Source organism: Cydia strobilella, chromosome 26 (genome assembly GCF_947568885.1).
Source record: "Cydia strobilella chromosome 26, ilCydStro3.1, whole genome shotgun sequence".
NCBI lineage: Eukaryota > Metazoa > Arthropoda > Insecta > Lepidoptera > Tortricidae > Cydia > Cydia strobilella.
Window position 1 is genome coordinate 2,493,604 of NC_086066.1, and position 21,715 is coordinate 2,515,318.

The 21,715-nt window shown below is 41.7% G+C and overlaps 1 protein-coding gene and 1 long non-coding RNA gene across 2 annotated transcripts in view; one reads left to right on the forward strand and one right to left on the reverse strand.

Moving 5' to 3' along the window:
• The window catches only part of LOC134753212 (uncharacterized), a 61,452-nt gene extending 52,684 nt beyond the window's left edge, over positions 1–8,768 (reverse strand). Inside the window, exon 1 of the long non-coding RNA XR_010128800.1 lies at positions 8,692–8,768. This is a non-coding gene — a long non-coding RNA (uncharacterized LOC134753212). The remainder of the gene's footprint in view (positions 1–8,691) is intronic.
• On the forward strand, positions 1,119–21,170 carry LOC134753202 (xaa-Pro aminopeptidase ApepP-like). The gene is made up of 19 exons (XM_063689007.1): positions 1,119–1,203; positions 3,157–3,206; positions 4,369–4,469; positions 5,973–6,144; positions 7,155–7,267; positions 7,770–7,905; positions 9,389–9,484; positions 10,353–10,474; positions 11,775–11,852; positions 12,240–12,326; positions 13,305–13,394; positions 13,848–13,978; positions 14,518–14,667; positions 15,462–15,594; positions 16,178–16,355; positions 18,686–18,777; positions 19,696–19,809; positions 20,250–20,375; positions 21,042–21,170. The coding sequence occupies exons 1-18, from the start codon at positions 1,175–1,177 to the stop codon at positions 20,373–20,375; spliced, it is 1,998 nt and encodes a 665-aa protein (XP_063545077.1). The 5' UTR covers positions 1,119–1,174; the 3' UTR covers positions 21,042–21,170.
• The last annotated feature ends 545 nt before the right edge of the window (positions 21,171–21,715 follow it).

The window sequence follows — 21,715 nt, forward strand, 5'->3', positions numbered from 1 at the left end:
TTATTCTGTTTTTAGTATTTGTTGTTATAGCGGCAACAGAAATACATCATCTGTGAAAATTTCAACTGTCTAGCTATCACGGTTCATGAGATACAGCCTGGTGATAGACGGACAGACGGACAGCGGGGTTTTAGTAATAGGGTGTTATATATTTTATATATTAAATAAAACAGTTCTTGATAGTAAACACGATTGTATTAATTATTAAAGATATAATTAAGTACAAGCTTAGCCGCCATGACTTAGCTGTCAAAGAGTATATGTCCACAGATAGCATATCTGACATCCCCCTTCTTTACCTTATCTAAAAGTATTCTAAAATTAAATCAGGTAGAGTTATTAAGGTACATAATCACTCAGGTATCCAGGTTTCTTAATAGCTCTTCCTGACCGTGACCTTACATCATTATTATAATTATTTTCATTAGGCACATCAGCATCACCTATATTCTCATTAATCATTACAGGTTCATTTTCATTATTATCATTTACTTTGTTCAACACATTCTCATTCTCCTCTGTTTTAAAAGTTACATGTTTCCTAGCTAAACTATAATTTTCACCAGGTGACCCTCTGTACACATGATACCTATTTCTTTTAATTATAGAGCCTCCTGTGTCTATCAAATAATTTCTATAATTATCTTCATCTGAAACTATCCTTCCCTTAAGTTTTTTATTATCATTTTTATCATGAAAATACACATTCTGTCCTCTACTAAAATTATTAAAGATATAATTCAGTACAAGCTTAGCCGCCATGACTTAGCTGTCAAAGAGTATATGTCCACAGATAGCATATCTGACATAGGGTCCCGTTTTTACCCTTTGGGTACGGAACCCTAATAAGTGACTATACATTAGGCCAACTGATTTCGAGTATCATTCGTAATCTGTGCACGTCCCACTTTCGATACGGATTCCACCAGTTTAAAGTCATTGTATACGCTTTAACACATGAGTCACCAAAAGGTCTTATGTGTTTTAAAAACCTCCATCTATATTAGGCCTTGAATAGGATCAACTAAAGTTCAAATTCAGAGAAGCCCCGTGACAGAAATAGATACAGTGACTCTTGTGAGGCTGGTGACATGAATCTTTGATAGCTAGGCTTGGACAATGGATAAATTGAATAGTGTTATGTACTAGTATAACGAGTGTGTTTGTAAAAAGGATGTTAAAATGTGTAGTTTTACTTGCAATGTGAGTTTACAATTGGTATATAAATATTAGAACATATATTAATTGAAATTGGTGATCAACAAGACGTTGTATTGAAATTTATCACCTATTGTTAAAAATATTAGCGAGACACATTTACGCGTACCTATATTTATGTACAATACTCTATAGAAGGCAAGTATGTTAGTTTGTTATTTATATTTTTTTCTAAGAGTCGGTGGTTTCTGCCATATAGATAGAAAAGTGATCTGAATCCATGTTATAAGTCAAATATGGGAGGTCGCGGCTTCAAACCCTGGCCAGTGAGTTTTCGGAACTTATGTACAATATTATTTTACCAGTCGCTTTTCGGTAAGACATCGTGAGGAAACCCAATAAGGCCTTAGTTTCTCCTCTGGGTTGGAAACTAATAGTGCCTCCGCCAATTCTTGGGATAAGTTGCCAAGCGGACCCCAGGCTCCCATAAGCCATAGCAAAAACGTACGTTCACAATACTTCTTTATACAAACTTTAATAAAAATAATTAATGCAAAAAAGTAAAACTAAATTACAACAAATACAATATTACCCCCCACTCTGATTATCCCCCGGACCAAATGTGCCAAAATGGTGTAGGTAATATAAGGTGGAAACAAGTATACAGACACTTCACTCAGTGGCGAGGTAAGACCGGCTGTTTCATACATTTTGGCTGGTCCATTTTCTGTGGGACAGTATTTTTTTTTTCGGGATTTCGTGATCGGTTCCATAGTAAAAGTTACTCAGTATAATCCCTAAATCTCCCTGGCAACGGGAATGCACTTATTTTTTAGCCACCATGGACCTTCTATCAAAATTTCTGTTGGAACTTCACACGGAAAGGACTTTATTGCACTTGAAGCATAAGGACCTTTCTGTGATGGAAAGCCACATATTCTAGTATTTTTATTTGTGTATTCTTTATGTACTTTATTATCAGAATTATTAGTTGTTCAGGTGTTTTCCATTAGTTCCTTTGTTCTCCTTGCACCATTTTTATATGTCTGTTTGGCCCGATGGTTGGTTGGTAGAGAACGCCATTCAATTCAATTCAATTATTTTTTCATAAAATTTTGCATTTTATACGTCCGTCGGTTTACAATTACACATTACATTAGATATTAAATATACATTAAACAACTATTAATATTACAATCTAAATACACATAAATAACAAAACATACATACGTAATCTAAATATACATTAGGCATTAAGTCTGCCATTTGTACCTTATTTTTATGTTTCGTGTAATAAAGTTTAAATAAATAAATAAATACCGTCGAATACATACATACATATAATCACGCCTATTTCCCGGAGGGGTAGGCAGAGACCACGGATTTCCACAAAATGTCATATTTTCATAGAAATTTGACATTGCCACACTTTGTACAGTAAAGTACAGCGAACCATTAAATCGAAAGAAAAGTCATAGGAAAAGTCAGTACTATTGTTATTCAGGTTATTCTCAACGACGTCGGTGCATCACAAATGTGCATTCATGAAATTGTAATGTTTTTATTTTTAAACTCTGTCTGCGTCATTAGTCTCAGTTTGTATCTGTTGGTCGTCTGATCTGTAAGTTTTTGTATATTTTTAAAACTAGTAGATATGTATACTAAATACATTAGGTTTTTCATCGTAAGGAGAGGTTACGCTCACGCACCCAACAATTCGAAGTTTAAATATATTTATAACGGGACTCACGTATATATTTTAAGTCGAAAAACGCTCGACATGTTTCACTCCGTACCGAGGAGTGTCATCAGGAGCTTGCGTTGACGGTGAAGGACCGGCGCCGACTGACCCGTGGCGTTGAAATACGTGATTAATATATTTAATATGTCTGTGTCACACGGAAGTTTTGTTATTAAAATTCGAAGTTTATTTGGAATTTATCAATCAATCTTCATACTTTTTTTACAACTATTTTCACTAGTTCACTTTTGTTGCAGTGTTCAACTAACGCTGACCAAGGGTCAGCCCCACCATTCCCGAAACGAAAGTGAGTAATGGCAAAGATAGATATAACTCCGTATTAGATGGATACAGTCTAAGGAAAAAACGTGCCTCGATAATCAAGAAAATTTGATTCTCGTTCAGAGGGTGCTACTAGTTTTGGCCTACAGTCGTATAGATGGCGTTGACGGTTTCGTTTGTTATTTAACAATTTTAACGCATATCAGTGAAAGAACATGGGTCAAAATCATAAAAATAATTAATGCAAATAAAAAAAATCATTTATCTATAGGTATATTTAAATACATTCTATCGTATTTTTATAAATCTTTATTTTTAGTTTTAAAGTGTGTCGACAGATGGCAGTGAATTTACTGGGGTTACAAAATTTACAATGACAGTACCGCTCTAGTATAAGTTACTCTATGGTAATGGCAAAGAGAATTAAGAAGACATAGTGCTCACTCCATAGATCGGTTTTGTTACCAAAAAGACCATTATTTTCACAGTCTCTAGCGTCAAGTAGCGGAACTATCGGTACTGCTACTCGACACTAGATGTCACATGTGTCGGGACTGTCGGAAAGTGTATTGCTCAACAATTTATAACTAATATTATAAGCAGAAGGAGTTGAAAGTTGAAAATAGATTTCCGGTTATAATATTAGCTGAAAATCGTTGAGCATTAGAGTTTCCGTTTGCCGCGACATCTAGTGTCGAGTAGCAGTACTGAGAGTTTCGGTACTTGACGCTAGATATAGAACGAAAATAATAGTCTTTTGGTAACAAAACCGATGTATAGAATGAGCACTATGTCTTCTCTTTGGTAATGGGCTAATGGGTATCCTTTATTTCGCCTTGTTCTTTATTACTCGAGTAAAAAGATATATATAAGGGATAAGTTCGCCTTTGTACTGCCTATTTCTGTGCCATATTTGTGTTCTGTGTTTTGTACAATAAAGAGTTTATACATACATACATACATATATAAAATATTCTCCTGAACAAAAAAAAAATTTAAGGACGTTATTTTTTGAGGGACGATTAAATGTGTTGTTTCCAAGCAAAAAGTCCCACTTCGTCGCTTACCATAAGGACACGGACAGATTATTCGTATAAAAATACAAGCAAATCTCGTCCTTATGGTAAGCGACAAAGTGGGACCTTTGGCTGGACTTGGACACATTCTCTAAAATGGATTGTTTTCAGCAAACATGTCGCTGCAGCGGCTCACAGCGCTGCGGGCTCTCATGGCGGCCCAGCCGACCGCGCTGGCTGCCTACATAGTGCCCACAGCCGACGCCCATAACGTAAGTACATACCTTTACAGGGAGCGCGTGCATTCATATGCACGCGCTCCCTGTTAAGGTATGTAGGTATGTAGCACAAAAACGCTAGCCCTCATGGGCTAGCGTTTTTGTGCTCACCAGTTGGCGCCACTGTAGGTCCAGAAAAACAAATCTCAAAATTCTTTTATGCATATTTTTATAAAATTAATTACGGTCTACTATACACAAAGGTATTTTAACGTCTTAATGTACCATTTTTTTCTACCTGTTTAATTTTGCATATATTTTAGTTGGCACTTTTTTTAAACCACTAACATTTATTGAGCTATATCTTTTGTTTACCATGATTAATCAAAGATGGACAAAGATTTACCACAATTATGAATAAGGAGTGAAAATTCTCGATAAAAAAGCTTGAAACCCCCAAGACTTCTATGCATTTGACCTTTTGAAAGACCTCCATCTACACTAGCGCCCCTAGCGGCGAAATTAAACGCGGTGGCCCTCATTGTAGACGGCAGCACAGAAACCCCCTATTCATTGGCCCGAAGCATTATGTAAAGTTTCCATTTTTAGATTTAAGCCACTAGATGGCAGACACCACTATGCGAAATAGAGGCAGCGAGGAGTGTAGGAGGCAACACCTGCTACAAGCGTGAATTGTTTTCGCTTTCGATTCGATACGAGATGGCAGTGTATAAAGTGCCATGTCGCTGCCATTTGGCAGCATTTGGCGCCGCAGACTTGATTTAGGATCCGGTATAGTACAGCGGCCAGATGGCCTAAAACACCATTCGATGCGACTGTACAGTATAACATAACATAAATAATAAAGTTTTTTTTTTAATAAATTAAATAACCACTCCGACCGATCCTGTGCCGCTCGCAACCACCGAATTCCCGCGACCTTCACCAGGCCAGGTCGTCGCTCCATCTCGTTGGAGGCCTACCGGCAGTTCGTCTTCCGGTACGCGGACGCCACTCCAGAACCTTCCGGCCCCACCGGCCATCAGACTTCGGTCGGAGTGGCGAGCCTTGGGGGAGGCCTATGTCCAGCAGTGAACGTCTATCGGCTGACATGATGATGATGATGAAATTAAATAACCACCTACACAACCAACCGACCGACTAATCCATTCATCCATTTTCAATTTAGAGCAGTTCAAAATCAACTCAGGATTGTGAAATTTTTGAGCGTTTTCTAATAATTTGTTAGACCAAGTAGTGAAAATGTTAGACTATGTTATATATTTGTAATCTACTCACAATGCCCTTTCATTTGGTACCACACATGGTATGTTTAAAAGAGAAAAGTTAAAAACTTTGTACTGCCGATTTTGTGACGTCACAGTTATCTCCCCCACACTCTTAGAAAGTGACAAGTTGTTATTTCGTACTCAGTAGAGTCTACCGAACACAACGATACCACTTGTCGGTAGTATACTGTACAGTCACATCGAATGGTGTTTTAGGCCATCGGGCCGCTGTACTTAAGATGATGATTGATATGTCTTTTTTTTCTAGTCCGAGTACATCGCCCCAGCAGACGGCCGTCGCGAATGGCTGTCAGGCTTCACCGGCTCGGCGGGCACCGCGGTGGTGACCACCGACCGTGCCCTGGTGTGGACCGACGGCCGCTACTACACGCAGTTCCAAAAGGAGGCAGATCTGGCGCTCTGGACACTGATGAAGCAGTGTGAGTTTTAACCTTATATACAGTAGTTACGTCTCATATTTAAATGACAACGCTGCGCCGAGCCGCGCATTTTAATTACCCAATCACTCGTTAGATGGCGGTGTTCCGTGCGGCGCGTATCCTACATCGCGCAAGCGTTAGATTTCCGTAGATTGTTTATAAGGTTTTAGATCTATTGTAATTAAAATTAATTGTTTCTCAGGGTAAAGAGTAATAGGGCCGGTTTTGTCCAGCCGACTTTGTTTTGGCGTAAAACTTTATTTCTAAACCGTACCGATAATAAAATAAAGTACAATTATCAGTTGGCATTCTTATATTCGGCAACAACAGCATAGAAGTTAATAGATGTTGATTTTTTGGCTAATTGATATCAGTTTTGAATACCACGCCTCTCATTGCGGCATAGTCAGTGAGGCCATTTTTGGCCATGTTTGAAGGGCTCTAGCGCCTTAAAAAACAAAAATATCAAAAAAAGCAAAACACACCGACACAGATATTGACAATATTAATCTGTGTTGAAAAAATCATTCCTCTAGCTTCAAAAACCACGGAGGAAACAGTCGAGTACGTTTGTATGGAGAAATGACCACTCCTGTTGGCTCTTAAGCGAAGTACAGTCAGCAAGGTCAAAGGACTCTGTATTTATTGTGACCAGTTTTACATGTTAAAAAGATTTTTTATATTCCCCCACTTCCGAACTCACTTCTCCCGAACGGACGCCCCGGCAACCATGCGATAGTTAATGGAAGAAACGACTTAAAAAAAACCTGTAAAGTGCGAGTCGAACTCGCGCACCGATGGTTCCGTACTTTTTAGTATTTGTTGTTATAGCGGCAACAGAAATACATCATCTGTGAAAATTTCAACTGTCTAGCTATCACGGTTTATGAGATACAGAATGGTGACAGACAGACAGACGGACAGCGGAGTCTTAGTAATAGCGTCCCGTTTTTACCTTTTGGGTACGGAACCCTAAAAAGTAAAAAAAAGGTATTTATGATTTGTTTCAGCTCTTCCTGACACTTTGTCAATGGAAAAGTGGCTGGTGAAGAACCTGGTGGAAGGATCAGTTGTGGGCGCTGATCCTCACACCATGACCAGAGACGAGTGGACCCCGCTGCAAGTAAGCTATCTTAGTGACTAGGGACCAAGCTGTATTTATTTATTTTACTTTGTATTGGTTTCTCCTTGTGAACCTGGTGGAAGGATCAGTTGTGGGCGCTGATCCTCACACCATGACCAGAGACGAGTGGACCCCGCTGCAAGTAAGTTATGGATATCCTATGGAAAAGCTTTCCCCGTAGGTAAACACGTATAGCTTATTTTTTTATTTGATTAATTACTACTACTTTTTTATCTTGCGTCGGTTTCCTCGTCATTCAGGATTTCTACAAACAAATTAATTCATTAATTTTGTATCAAGCAGAACGATATGCTATTAATATTTGCTGTAGGTACCTATTGGGTAAAGTCTTGGTAGCTGAGATAGCAGAGCAGTGGTCATGGGTTCAAGTCCCACCCAAGATATTAAAAATAAAACCACTTTTAATTGAAATGAATTTATTTTGATAAAATTTAACTTTAAACGTTGATTTACAAAAAAATTAGCATATTTTTTTTTCTAGACAGCGTTATCGAAAGCGAATATGCAGCTAATCGCCATACCGCGTAACTTGGTGGACGAGGCGCGGGTACAGTTGAACGAACCGCCCCCGCCCCGCCCCCACAACCCCCTTCTACCACTCTCCGTCAAATACACAGGTAAACGACAATCTATACCCATCCATAGGCTATGGTGACCGCCAGGGCTCGGAACCGGTATTTTTTTAAAACCCCGAAATAGCCCAATATTTTGAATTTTTTTATGCTCATTACGTAGGACTGAATCATGTACAACCCGGTCACAATATCTGTACACCTGACCTCGTGACGTCATATCGGCGGTCTGGGTACGGTGTGAAAAAAAGTTTTTTCGAGAAATGTGGAGGTGTAGCGGCAACGAAGATGCTAACCGTACTGTCGCACCGGGGAGTGCGCGGAGAGGTGACAGGGGAAGCGGGAGAGGCGCCACATTCCAGCGAGGTTGCACAGATATTGTGACCGGGTTATATTTAGAAAACAATTTTGCATTATTAAAACGTCCCATTAAAAATGAAATTATAAACAAAAGAACGAAAAAGAACGTAATAATACCGGTATTTTTGTATGGAGCAAATACCGGTTACCGACCCCTGGTGACCGCTTAACACGGGCTGCATGCTTGTTTGCCACTGACGTGCTTGCTGGAATGAGTGCTTTCACAAAATAACATTTTATCAATTTGTCTTAATTTTTAAAAAGGGAAATACCCGTTGACCCAAAAAAAATATTACCACAATATACCTTAATAAATAAAATAAAATAAAATTTAAAAGAATTTTATTTCGGACATAAATCCATAGTTGTTAGTTACATATTACATTAACTTATAAAATAGTGTTAGAAGAATTACAAAAACTAATCTTAACCTACATACCTAAGTATAAACATAGAGTAACTTAATTATACTAGAGCGGTACTGTCATAGTAAATTTTGTAACCCCAGTAAATTCACTGCCATCTGTCGACACACTTTAAAACTAAAAATGAAGATTTTTAAAAATACGATAAAATGTATTTAAATATGGATAAATGATTTTTTTTATTTGCATTAATTATTTTTATGATTTTGACCCATGTTCTTTCACTGATATGCGTTAAAATTGTTAAATAACAAACGAAACAGCCAACGCCATCTATACGACAGTGGGCCAAAACTAGTGGCGCCCTCTGAACGAGAATCAAATTTTCTTGATTTTCGAGGCACGTTTTTTCCTTAGACTGTAAACATCTATTACGGAGTTATATCTATCTTTGCATATACCTACCTTATCCACAGAATAAATTAATAGTACTACCGTACAGAAAGGAAACTTCCTACAAAACCGAAGTTTGACAGCGGTTCAGGGTCGAATCATGCTGTCCCTTTCTAATATATGGCACTATCCCTTTCGGCTGTTTATGGTTGTCAAAATTCAAGTCATTATCTTATCTGTGGTCGTGCACGCAAAGGGACGTCAAGTTGTGCCAACCTTAATAATTGCTCGGAGCAATGCTGAGCCGAACGGAGCCGAGTTTGCCCGAAGCGAGGAGATTCGCACCCCTGCCTTATTTGCTTCAAAGGTATCTTAGCCTATTGTTTTAAGTAAAAATAACTATTTAACAGGTAAAACAGCAGAGCAGAAGATAGAAGAGCTAAGAAGTAAGATGGTGGAAAAGAAAGCTGCCGCGCTGGTGATAACTGCACTTGACGAAGTCGCATGTGAGTACCACTATATAAAATAAAGCTCGCGCCCTGAGAGTTCCGTATCATCACAATTTTTTTACCTTAAGTCCGGCTCACGCTTCACCAATATATTGTTTGGATGGAGCATATTTTTCTTTGTGTTATAAATAATACCGAATTTGATTTTTGAATATAAACCATTCAAAAATCAAATTCGGTATTATTATAACACATAGTTACATTGAGATATGATGGTAAAAAACCATTTGAAATACGTATTTATGTTTGCGCCCCATTAAATTTTTAGGGTTCCGTACCCAAAGGGTAAAAACTGGACCCTATTACTAAGACTGCACTGTCCGTCTGTCTGTCACCAGGCTATCTCATAAACCGTGATAGCTAGACAGTTGAAATTTTCAGATGATGTATTTCTGTTGCCGCTATAACAACAAAAACTAAAAAGTACGGATTTCTCGGTGGGCGTGTCCGACTCGCACTTGTCCGGTTTTTTATTATTATTTTTACCGGCAAAAGAAAAACACACTGAGAAAATTTTCAACGTCTACCTATATAGAGCCGGACAGACAGACGGACGAACAGCATTAGTTTAGTATTAGCTTTAGATGCGGAACACTAAAATAAGACTTAGCTGAGTTTTAAATTATTTTTAACCGGGTCACTCACGTATTATTAAGTCAAATAGCTCGACATGTTTCGGTCCAATTTACCGAAACATGTCGAGCTATATTCGACTTAATAATACGTGAGTGACCCGGTTTAAAATAATTTAATATGTTTGAGTCTCACAGGAGTTTTATAACTGAGTTTTGTTACTAACTCTGGAGTAAAGTAAAACAATCCGTGTTACCTGTTGAACTGTTGCATAAAAACAATTCCATTTCAGACACTCTAAATCTACGCGGCTCAGACATAGACTACAACCCCGTGTTTTTTTCCTACTTGGTGCTGACGGCCAACACAGCCGACCTGTTCTGGGGGAACGGTGTGCTGACGGACGAGATTAAGGTAAATAATGTCAACTTTGCCTCGTACCTGGTGCTGACGGCCAATTCAGCCGACCTGTTCTGGGGTGACGGTGTGCTGACAGACGAAATTAGGGTAAAAGTGGACTTAGTCAGACACCCTCAATCTCCGCTCATCGACTACAACCCAATGTTCTCGTACCTGGTGCTGACGGCCAGCATGGCCTGTTCTGGACGGACGGTGTGCTGACAGACGAAATTAAGGTTAATGATTGTTTAGTTCAAATATCGCGCCGGCTTATGAATCTACCTATACCCAGACTATAAGTACCTAGTACATTATATTTTATATTGTTTATAGACTGCAATTTATATAAAATAATAGTATTTTATACAACCGTGATATAATAGAGAGCTTTTCAGTCGAGTACCGTGTTTAAGCAATGAAGCTTGCTGAGTTGCTTAACTAAGGTACGAGATTGAAAAGCTTGATTATATCACTATTGTATACAATACTTTTTCTACGAGACAAAAAAATAATACTTTCAACTAGTAGAATCATACCACCAAACCAAACCAAAACCAAAAGTACCTATACAGCTAAGATACGCGAGCTGCCGCAGCCCGCGAAACCTTCATACCCGATACCCGGCGCCCCCGGCGGGTTGGTCAACGACACCTCCTCGTTACTCATGAGGCCCTGGTACCTGCTCCGCGCTAAATTAAATTTTAAGACAGTTTTTTTCTCGATTTTGGCCACCGTAGCCTATGGAGACTAACAAGCAACGCTAAGCGGTTTTCGTAGGGTATGAATGTTGCTATATAAAGGGTGTCACATGCACGTTTCTGACTTATGAAGCAATTGTTTCTACTACAACATAAAATAAAAATTTTTTGTTGGCCAACCAATCACAAAGCAGTGCGACGCAGCAGCGTGTTTAAGTAGGCTAATTTGCTTTGAATCGAGTCTCCTTAAACAAGAAATATTTTATCAAAATGTATGAAGTTCCATTTTCAAAAATTTTATAATTGACTAAACCGTATCGATAAAATTCTTATGCTTCAGTCGGAAGTGCCATAGACTATACAACGTTGAAAAGAGTAAGGTTGTAGTGTTGCGTGTGAAGTTGTAAAACACAGATTATACTCGACGAGTAGAAAAAATATTTATCAAAATCGTTGCAGACTTTTCGTGGTCTAACTTTAAACGACTGTCTTTTGCTTAAATATATGACACAAGCTGAGTGGCAAATATTTTGGTATTTGTTCATTGTGTCAGTTATCATGTATTATTTGTGTATTTATTTTGACAGCGAATAAATAATGTATATTACTATTTTAAGGGCCATTTGAAGTGGGAGGGGGTGGAGATCACTGGCCGCCCGTATGAAGACGTGGTCGGCCATCTTGTTGCTATGGCGGTACGTGCTTTTCAATGTTACTATTTCCTAGACAGATTCGTTGTTAACACCTTGGAACAGCCTATAGTATAGTATATGCTACTATAGTTTGTCAAAGGACTGTCTCATTTCAAACATTGACAGAGAGAATCATACTATCTTTGTCTTGCACTAATCTTAAACCGGAACTCTATTTTCAACTCCTCTATTTCCAACGCCAACTCCCAGCAATACACTTTTCGTCAGTCGCGACACATGTGACATCTACTGTCGAGTAGCAGTACTGATAGTAGATGTAGACTACGAAAATAATAGTATTTTTGGTAACAAAACCGATGTATGGAGTGAGCACATTATGTCTTCTTAATTCTCTTTGATCTATGCTTACTCGTAATGTCGTTGTTACAGCGTGAGCTCTCTGAGAGCGGGGACTGTGCGAAATCCGTGTGGCTGTCCAGCGACGCTAGTGAAGCCATACACCGTGCTGCTGCCGGCGTAAGTATTTGTACAGTAATAACTTTGCTCTCGTGTTGCACATATAATTTTTCACCTCAGCAGCTCGAACAAGCTTACTTTCGTCACTCTAGGGAGTGAAACAAAGTAGCTTTTTAATTTAATGAAGGTCATGAACTGCCACTTTATACTTCTATTACAAATTCGTGATTATTTTTGTTTCTGTGTAATTCGAAATGCATTTTAACCTTTAATATGTTCTCACCACTGAGGTGAAAAATGTATTGCTAATCATCGAAATAATAACGTGCCAAACCTTTGCGAAATTGAATTTTTCCAATTTGATTTTTCATAAGAGTATTTTACATGTTTGCGAGAAAAGATTGCGTTTGTGTTCTGGAACAACTGGAAATAATCAGGTACAACAATAGAGGGATGATTCTTAACAAACAGTTGGAACTTACATCATCGCCGGCATCGCCGCTCGTGATGATGTCTGTAGGTCGAGCACATGATTGGCGCGACAGTATCTCGCCGCGAGATAGACTACCCGTCTTTTACTAACTGTATGAATTATAGAGGGACGGGTAGTCTATGTCGCGGCGAGATACTCTCGCGCCAATCATGTGCTAGCCCGGCTGGTAGACAGGCGAAACACCTGTCGAGTTTTATACTTTTGGTGGTGGTTTGTTATATTAAACATATTAATAACGGGTCACTCACGTATTAATATGTTTAATATGTCTGTGTCTCACGGAAGTTTTGTGGTTTGTTATATTTATTTTTGTATTTATTTTAGCGGCAGGATAGTGGGAACATTAATTGCGTGTTAATACGCAAGTAAGTTTAACGTTTCGGCATTAATTGACTAACTCGTTATTATTTCGTTCTATTGCTGAGGTCGCCGTCATCGAAATCGATGAGGAGGACTATATTATTTCGCAGATTAGCAACAATACTGTTGTTTTAATTTTAACTCTAACTAATTTAATTAATTAAATTACAAGTGTTTGGTTTCAGGGTGACAGCATCAAGAAACCTCTCTGCTTAATATCGGAAGTGTCACCGGTGGCGCTCGCTAAGCTTATCAAGAACGACGTGGAGTTACTGGTCAGTAATTCCGCAACAGGATGTCATTCAATGAGGGCTACCGCGTTTAATTTCGCCGCTAAGGGCGCTAGTAATGCATATAAGTTTGGGGGGTTTCAATCTTTTTTATCGGGAATTTTCACTCCTTATTCATGTATTCATAATTGTGATTAATGTTTGTCCATTTTTGATTAATCATGGTGAACAATGGATATAGCTCAATAAATGTTTGGTTTAAAAAAGTGCCAACTAAAATATTAGCAAAATTAAACAGGTTGAAAAAATTACACATTTAGACGTTATACCTTTGTGTATATTAGAACGTATTGATTTTATAAAAATAAGCATAGAAAAATTTGAGATCTGTCTTTCTGGACCTACATCTACAGTAGCGCCAACTGATGAGCACAAAAACGATAGCCCTCATTCACTATTGTGTTTTCAACGTTATGTCAATTATTTTCATATTGCCAGGGCTTCCGTAACTGCCACGTGCGCGACGGTATAGCTGTTAGCCGCCTCCTACGTTGGCTGCACGTGCAACTAGACTCTGGTGCGACAGTTACAGAACCGCAGGCCTCAGACAAGCTGCTTGAGTTCCGCAAGTTAGTGTTATACTTCTTACTTATTGCCTAAAGTACCTAAACAATTGAAAATCCTGGTCACGGCACCAAATTGTAATGACCTTACTAAAGTACGTTTAAGTTACATTTGCACCGACTTGAACAGAACAAAGTGATACAGTGTCATTATAGACGTGATATTTTCATAGAAATTCGACATTATTGATGACATTGCCTTTGTAATTGCAAATGCCATGCAGAGTTTGTTGTTCAAACAAACATTTATGATAACACTACCACACTCTGTAACTGCAAATTCTGTCAGCTCATTCCGACTATGGTATGGTGTGGTGTGTGGTAAAAAGATGCAAATTAAAATGGGGTTCAATATGAAAAGGATAAACTCGGGACTTAAAAGGATCAGAAGTTTTTTCAGTGCAGGGTCTCGTAAAATCGAGCCGAGTTCTACATATTTAGACTAAAAAGACTAGTACCGACCACCAACCAACACTAAGTTCTATCAACAACAAAACATTATCAAAAATTTAATTAATGTTTGTAGCTCGTTTTACCTTTTCCAGAGAGGAAGCTGACTTCATGGGCCCCTCTTTCGAGACGATAGCGGGCGCCGGCGCGAACGGAGCCATCATACATTACACTCCTTCTAAAGACTCCCCTACTGTCATCAAGAGGGACGACATGTTCCTTCTAGACTCAGGAGGACAATACAAGTACGTATAGTCAAAGTTTAAGTGCTTTACAAAGAGGAAGCAGACCATGGGCCCCTCGTTCGAGGCGATAGCTGGTGCTGGTGAGAACGGAGCCATTATACACTACAAGCGGCCTAAAGACTCGTCTACTGTCATCAAGAGGGATGACATGTTCCTTCTAGACTAAACTCAGTTGTACGTTGAGAATCAAAGTCAAAAAGGCTTATTGTTTTATGTGTAGGTAACATAATATTTTTCCCGCAAGCGTATAAAAACTTGAATGTCTACAGCTTGAAGAACTGATGAACGCTTTCAGACAGGTTCTTGAATGGAAGGGCCACCGCAAGTCGAAGGACGCAGGAGAAGGCATCCAACAAAATGGACCGACGATCTTAGGTTAAGATTACAGAAAACCGTTGGATGACGGCAGCGTGAGCGTGCGACCGATCGATTTAACTTTTTAATCGAGGGTTACATCTAATATATGACGATGTGCTTTTTTTACAGCGGTTTATATATGGAAAATTGTAATACCCTTAAAAAACGGCTCTGATGTATAAAAAATGTACTGTTTTCAATTAGAATATTGTTAGACTTATATTGACCGGGATATAGACCGTGATTACCTTTTGTATTATTTATGAGCTCCCGATATTTCAACGCAGTTACATGCATCATGTTCACAGGTGACTGAAGATAGCGGGTGGGTGTCAAAGTACCCTCATTCTTGCGCGTCGGCTGCGTTCGCTTTAAACGTTACCATCGGTCCTAGTGAAACTAACCGTGAATCATTCAAAACTAGAATATTGTTACAGGGATGGCACAACGGACATAACTCGCACCCGGCACATGAGTAATAACCCTACAGCGGCCCAAAAGGACGCCTTCACCAGGGTGCTGAAGGGACAGATAGCCGTCGGTTCAGCCCTGTTCCCTCAGGGAGTCAAGGTGTGTTACATCTTGCATGACACTTGAGTAGCCCTACGGCCCAGAAGGGCGCCTTCACCAGGGTGCTGAAGGGCCAGATAGCCGTTGGTTCAGCCCTGATTCCTCAGGGCGTCAAGGTGAAATCTAGTGCTAAGTCTAGCAAAGCATAACGTGTCTAACACGCCGCCAATCTTGGATCACCTATTAAGTAACCTAAGGAAACTTAGATTTTCGTTTGACTGTCGTCCATCTTGGGATACTTAGACAAGGCACAAAATAAGTAATAGTATTATCATACAGAACGGCCACGCACCGCCCCGCCCCGACTCGAATTACCTCGCCCCGCGACACCAGATTGACGGCCGTTTGCCGGCCGCTCGCCGGCCGCTCAGTACTGTTTTCAAGCAACTTACTCCCACTATGACGCATGCCGCGTGTACAGACTACAGACGTGCCGTTCACACATAGAAACGCAAGTGATTTTTGATGTATAGCGGGTCCGCCCTGTGGACAAGGTGAGTGCAGATGACATAAAATTTTTAGAAATACCTTTTTTATGGATCAACAAAGCCACGACTTTAAACTTGTTGTAATTTGTCTCCAGGGCAACGTTCTCGACAGTTTCGCCCGCAAGGCCCTGTGGGACGTGGGGCTGGACTACGCGCACGGCACGGGGCACGGCGTGGGACACTTCCTCAACGTGCACGAGGGACCCGCCGGCGTGTCGTGGCGGCCCTACCCGCACGACCCGGGCCTCCAGCCGCAGCAGATACTGAGCAACGGTGAGTGACACTTATATGAGGACACGGCGTGGGACACTTCCTCAACGTGCACGAGGGGCCCGCCGGCGTGTCGTGGCGGCCCTACCCGCACGACCCGGGCCTCCAGCCGCAGCAGATACTGAGCAACGGTGAGTGACACTTATATGAGGACACGGCGTGGGACACTTCCTCAACGTGCACGAGGGACCCGCCGGCGTGTCGTGGCGGCCCTACCCGCACGACCCGGGCCTCCAGCCGCAGCAGATACTGAGCAACGGTGAGTGACACTTATATGAGGACACGGCGTGGGACACTTCCTCAACGTGCACGAGGGACCCGCCGGCGTGTCGTGGCGGCCCTACCCGCACGACCCGGGCCTCCAGCCGCAGCAGATACTGAGCAACGGTGAGTGACACTTATATGAGGACACGGCGTGGGACACTTCCTCAACGTGCACGAGGGGCCCGCCGGCGTGTCGTGGCGGCCCTACCCGCACGACCCGGGCCTCCAGCCGCAGCAGATACTGAGCAACGGTGAGTGACACTTATATGAGGACACGGCGTGGGACACTTCCTCAACGTGCACGAGGGACCCGCCGGCGTGTCGTGGCGGCCCTACCCGCACGACCCGGGCCTCCAGCCGCAGCAGATACTGAGCAACGGTGAGTGACACTTATATGAGGACACGGCGTGGGACACTTCCTCAACGTGCACGAGGGACCCGCCGGCGTGTCGTGGCGGCCCTACCCGCACGACCCGGGCCTCCAGCCGCAGCAGATACTGAGCAACGGTGAGTGACACTTATATGAGGACACGGCGTGGGACACTTACTCAACGTGTACGAGGGTCCCGCCGGCGTGTCGTGGCGGCCCTACCCGCACGACCCGGGCCTCCAGCCGCAGCAGATACTGAGCAACGGTGAGTGACACTTATATGAGGACACGGCGTGGGACACTTCCTCAACGTGCACGAGGGACCCGCCGGCGTGTCGTGGCGGCCCTACCCGCACGACCCGGGCCTCCAGCCGCAGCAGATACTGAGCAACGGTGAGTGACACTTATATGAGGACACGGCGTGGGACACTTACTCAACGTGTACGAGGGTCCCGCCGGCGTGTCGTGGCGGCCCTACCCGCACGACCCGGGCCTCCAGCCGCAGCAGATACTGAGCAACGGTGAGTGACACTTATATGAGGACACGGCGTGGGACACTTCCTCAACGTGCACGAGGGACCCGCCGGCGTGTCGTGGCGGCCCTACCCGCACGACCCGGGCCTCCAGCCGCAGCAGATACTGAGCAACGGTGAGTGACACTTATATGAGGACACGGCGTGGGACACTTACTCAACGTGTACGAGGGTCCCGCCGGCGTGTCGTGGCGGCCCTACCCGCACGACCCGGGCCTCCAGCCGCAGCAGATACTGAGCAACGGTGAGTGACACTTATATGAGGACACGGCGTGGGACACTTCCTCAACGTGCACGAGGGACCCGCCGGCGTGTCGTGGCGGCCCTACCCGCACGACCCGGGCCTCCAGCCGCAGCAGATACTGAGCAACGGTGAGTGACACTTATATGAGGACACGGCGTGGGACACTTCCTCAACGTGCACGAGGGACCCGCCGGCGTGTCGTGGCGGCCCTACCCGCACGACCCGGGCCTCCAGCCGCAGCAGATACTGAGCAACGGTGAGTGACACTTATATGAGGACACGGCGTGGGACACTTACTCAACGTGCACGTGGGGCCCGCCGGCGTGTCGTGACGGCCCTCCCCCAAATTATTATCAAATCTTATCTGAAACTAGAGATATCTAAAGCTATCATAGCTAAAGTCTAGGATGCGTAGACAAGATGCTAATCGCTTACGCCCCGTAACGAAACGCAGCTGCCTCTGTCGCACTATAAGGAAGAGTGATAGAGAGATAACTACGCTACGCTACGGAGCGTGAGCGATTGGCATCTTGTCTACGCACCCAGCACTCGTATTTTTGATCAAAGTATTTTTACTGATCGCGCTGATGTCTAAAGTTGTTTGTCAGTTTTGTATTCTTTAAATTCAATCTAACTGCTATTGAAATTTTTGGTGTTGCCATTATTGAACCTTTTCGACGTCAACGACGGATATATCCGAATCGCAGGTCCAACGCCGACGACGGATTAATCCGTCACAGATCACAGAGCAACATAGACCTACGTGCATATGCATAAAGTTCAATTTCAGTTTTGGCGGTAACGGTAACGTGGTGACGTGGCGTCTGAGTGACAGCTTTTGTGTTTGAGACTGCATTGAAAAGGTTAAAAAGTAAAATGTTGAAAAGGTTAAAAGGTTAAATATAAAGATATTTGTCACCAGAGCCCGGATACTACAAGGTGGGGGAGTACGGGATACGGCACGAAGATTTAGTAGAGACTATCAATGTCACCAAGGACTCCGATCATCCTAGGGTAAGTTATTAATTTTTGTGCTAACGAATATTTAAGCACAATTGCAATTAGGTATTACTATCACACTAAACGCTTTAATGTAAAACTAGTTCTAGTTGTATCAATCATGTGTGTTTGTTTACTTCATAAAATAAGTGTTTTTTAAAACATACTTAGAAAAAAATAATGTTTTTTCATTTCATTTGCTTACTCTTGTCAATAGGAAATATTACTGCAATGTAGAGGTATGTCAGGATCGTAGCAAGTGGAAATCCGTGGTCTCTGCCTACCCCTCCGGGAAATAGGCGTGATTATATGTATGTATGTATGTATGTACTGCAATGTTCTGCCACCAGAGTGCAGCACTAGCCTTTTTAGTAAACCATAGAGTAACTTATACATACTGTACCTTTAAACAGGTTTTTGACAAGTTTTCAGATAATAAAATATGACATTGATGCACAAAGGTGGTTTGTTTACTTTACAGAGAACCTACTGGGAAACACGAATCCGAAATTTTGCTATCTGCCTCTTTATCGCTCGAATAGGCAAGAGTCACAGAGATGTTAGATAATGAAATTACGATTTTCTTGTTTTGCGACAGTACCTCAGATAGTGGCGCCCCCTGCGCAGAGTTTCGCGTAATATTCCCTATTATTTTCGAAATCTTATTTGTGCCCAAATCTGGCCACTGCGTCGTTAGCGCGCCATTTGCGAAAAGATCAACAAATGCTTGCATTTTATAGTTCCTTGTGTAACGTCCGTGAAATGTGCGAGCGGTTCGTGAATGACGAATCCACACAGTATGACTTGCCTCGCGAAGAAATTGCCTCGTGAGGCAGCATGAACTACGCGAGGCGGCTCGCTCTGTATCAACCCGCTAGCGCGATATCTGGACGCATTTAAAGATACAATTAATAATCATTGCGTTGTCATCAGGCTCAACACCTGGTGGGCGACTATGATGGTCGCGGTGTGCTCGGCTTCAGCACTCTAACGCTGGTGCCGCAACAGCGCGCCTGCATCGACGTAAACCTGCTTGATGATTTCGAGGTAGTATTATCATGTAGTTTACGTTGAATTATTGAAGTGTGGGACGTTCAGGGGTATAATGACAACACTAGAGTAGAGTACAGAATGAATCTTTATTGCAAAATGTTGGCCAAACTATACTAGTCAAACGTACAGATGTTTCTTTGTTCGGGTTAATTGATGCGTAATAATCTGATTAAATAGATTTCCTTTGTTTGTGTTCATTGGAGCATGAATGTTACATATGGGAGTGTGACGTATCAAATCAGCTGGGAGATAGGTATTAGTTGTACAGGGTGATATTCGGCTGTGGCCTACGCCACATTAAAAAAATGCAATATCTTTACATATGAATGTTTGTCAAAGCGAAGCAGAAACGGACACGCTTTTTGCGCTCGCTCAGGAAATAATGTGTTATTTCTTTGCTTTACATGTAACTAATTTTGATTATTTATATTTAGTTGGCGTATCTGAACGCGTACCACAAGCGAGTTCTCGACACACTCGGCCCCATACTGGAGGCCCGCGGCCTCGCGGACGACGCGGCCTGGCTGACGGCCGAGTGCGCCCCTATCGCCAGGGGATAGGTGAGTCAATGGCTTTATACTCTACCGTGGACGTCCATACCCCGAGCGGTCCTCGACCCTGGAGGCCCGTGGCCTCGCGGACGACGCGGCTTGGTTGACGGCTGAGTGTGCCCCGATCGCCAGGGGATAAGCGAGTCAATGGCCGCGGACTACCACGTCCGTACCACGAGCGAGTCCTCGACACTCTCGGCCACATACTGGCCCGCGGCCTCGCGGATATATAGAGATAGGAGAGTTTCATTGTCAAGGTAAAGCAGAACCTTCACACAGCATAAGAATGGTGGCATTTTAGGACCTGGCAGTTTTTGCTAAAATTAATTATGAATTGGGTTTTCATTTACCTTTGACCTCCACTATTTTACAAGCTTTTACTTCAGAAGGCATCATCCGTCCAGTGGCGCCCTCATTGGGGGAATTGTGGGGGGAAGGGTATGGAAAGTAGCGGTATTGATAAATCCACTACTAGACGCTAGATGTCGATTACGAAATAACCCGCGTTTTGGTAAGAAAACTGATGTATGGAATGAGCACTCTATCCTTACTTATTTTTCTATACTTAACACAATACAAATTAGATTTATGCAGCCAATCCTTCAACCCTTAGCTGAACATAGTAACTTCTTAACAACCGACTCAGTTATACGGTAGACCTTTTTTTTGTTTCAGATCAGCTGAGATTTCGATGTCCTGTATAGGAATTGAAAAAATAAGTTAATACTGATGAAACGTTTATATTTTTTGTAACTTATCCTGTATACTAATATTAAACCATGCAATAAATGTTGATAAATTAATTATGTTTCGTATTATTTATATAATCTAACTAATGTATTTTTTAAGTACAATAAAAACTAAATACCTACATACGGTTGGTACCTACTCAAACTTACACTTTTTACACAAATAATGAAGTACGTAAAATCTAAGATATAAAATGAAAAAAAATATAAATAAAGGGCTTTCATAAATAATAATTTACAACCAAATTATAATAAATGTGCCGATTTTCATTATATTTTGTTGTCGACTTTTCTTTTTCGTCAGATTTCGATAATATTTACAATATAAGCGCAATTACGGCTTATATCCTAAAAAGAATCCTCTGTTACATTTCACATTTTTGTCTCGGGAGAAGTTGGTATTTCGTATTTATTTCGCCTAGAATAAAAAGCTCTTCAAACCAGCCAAATTTTATCCAAATCTTGCGAAAAGAAATATTCTAAAATAAAATAAAGAACGGCCGTATGTTTTAATGGCTCTGTAAAATGATTCGATGTTCAGAGAAAGTTCACGTTGTTATGATTACATTACAAAATGAGCTTAGTATTATATTATTATCT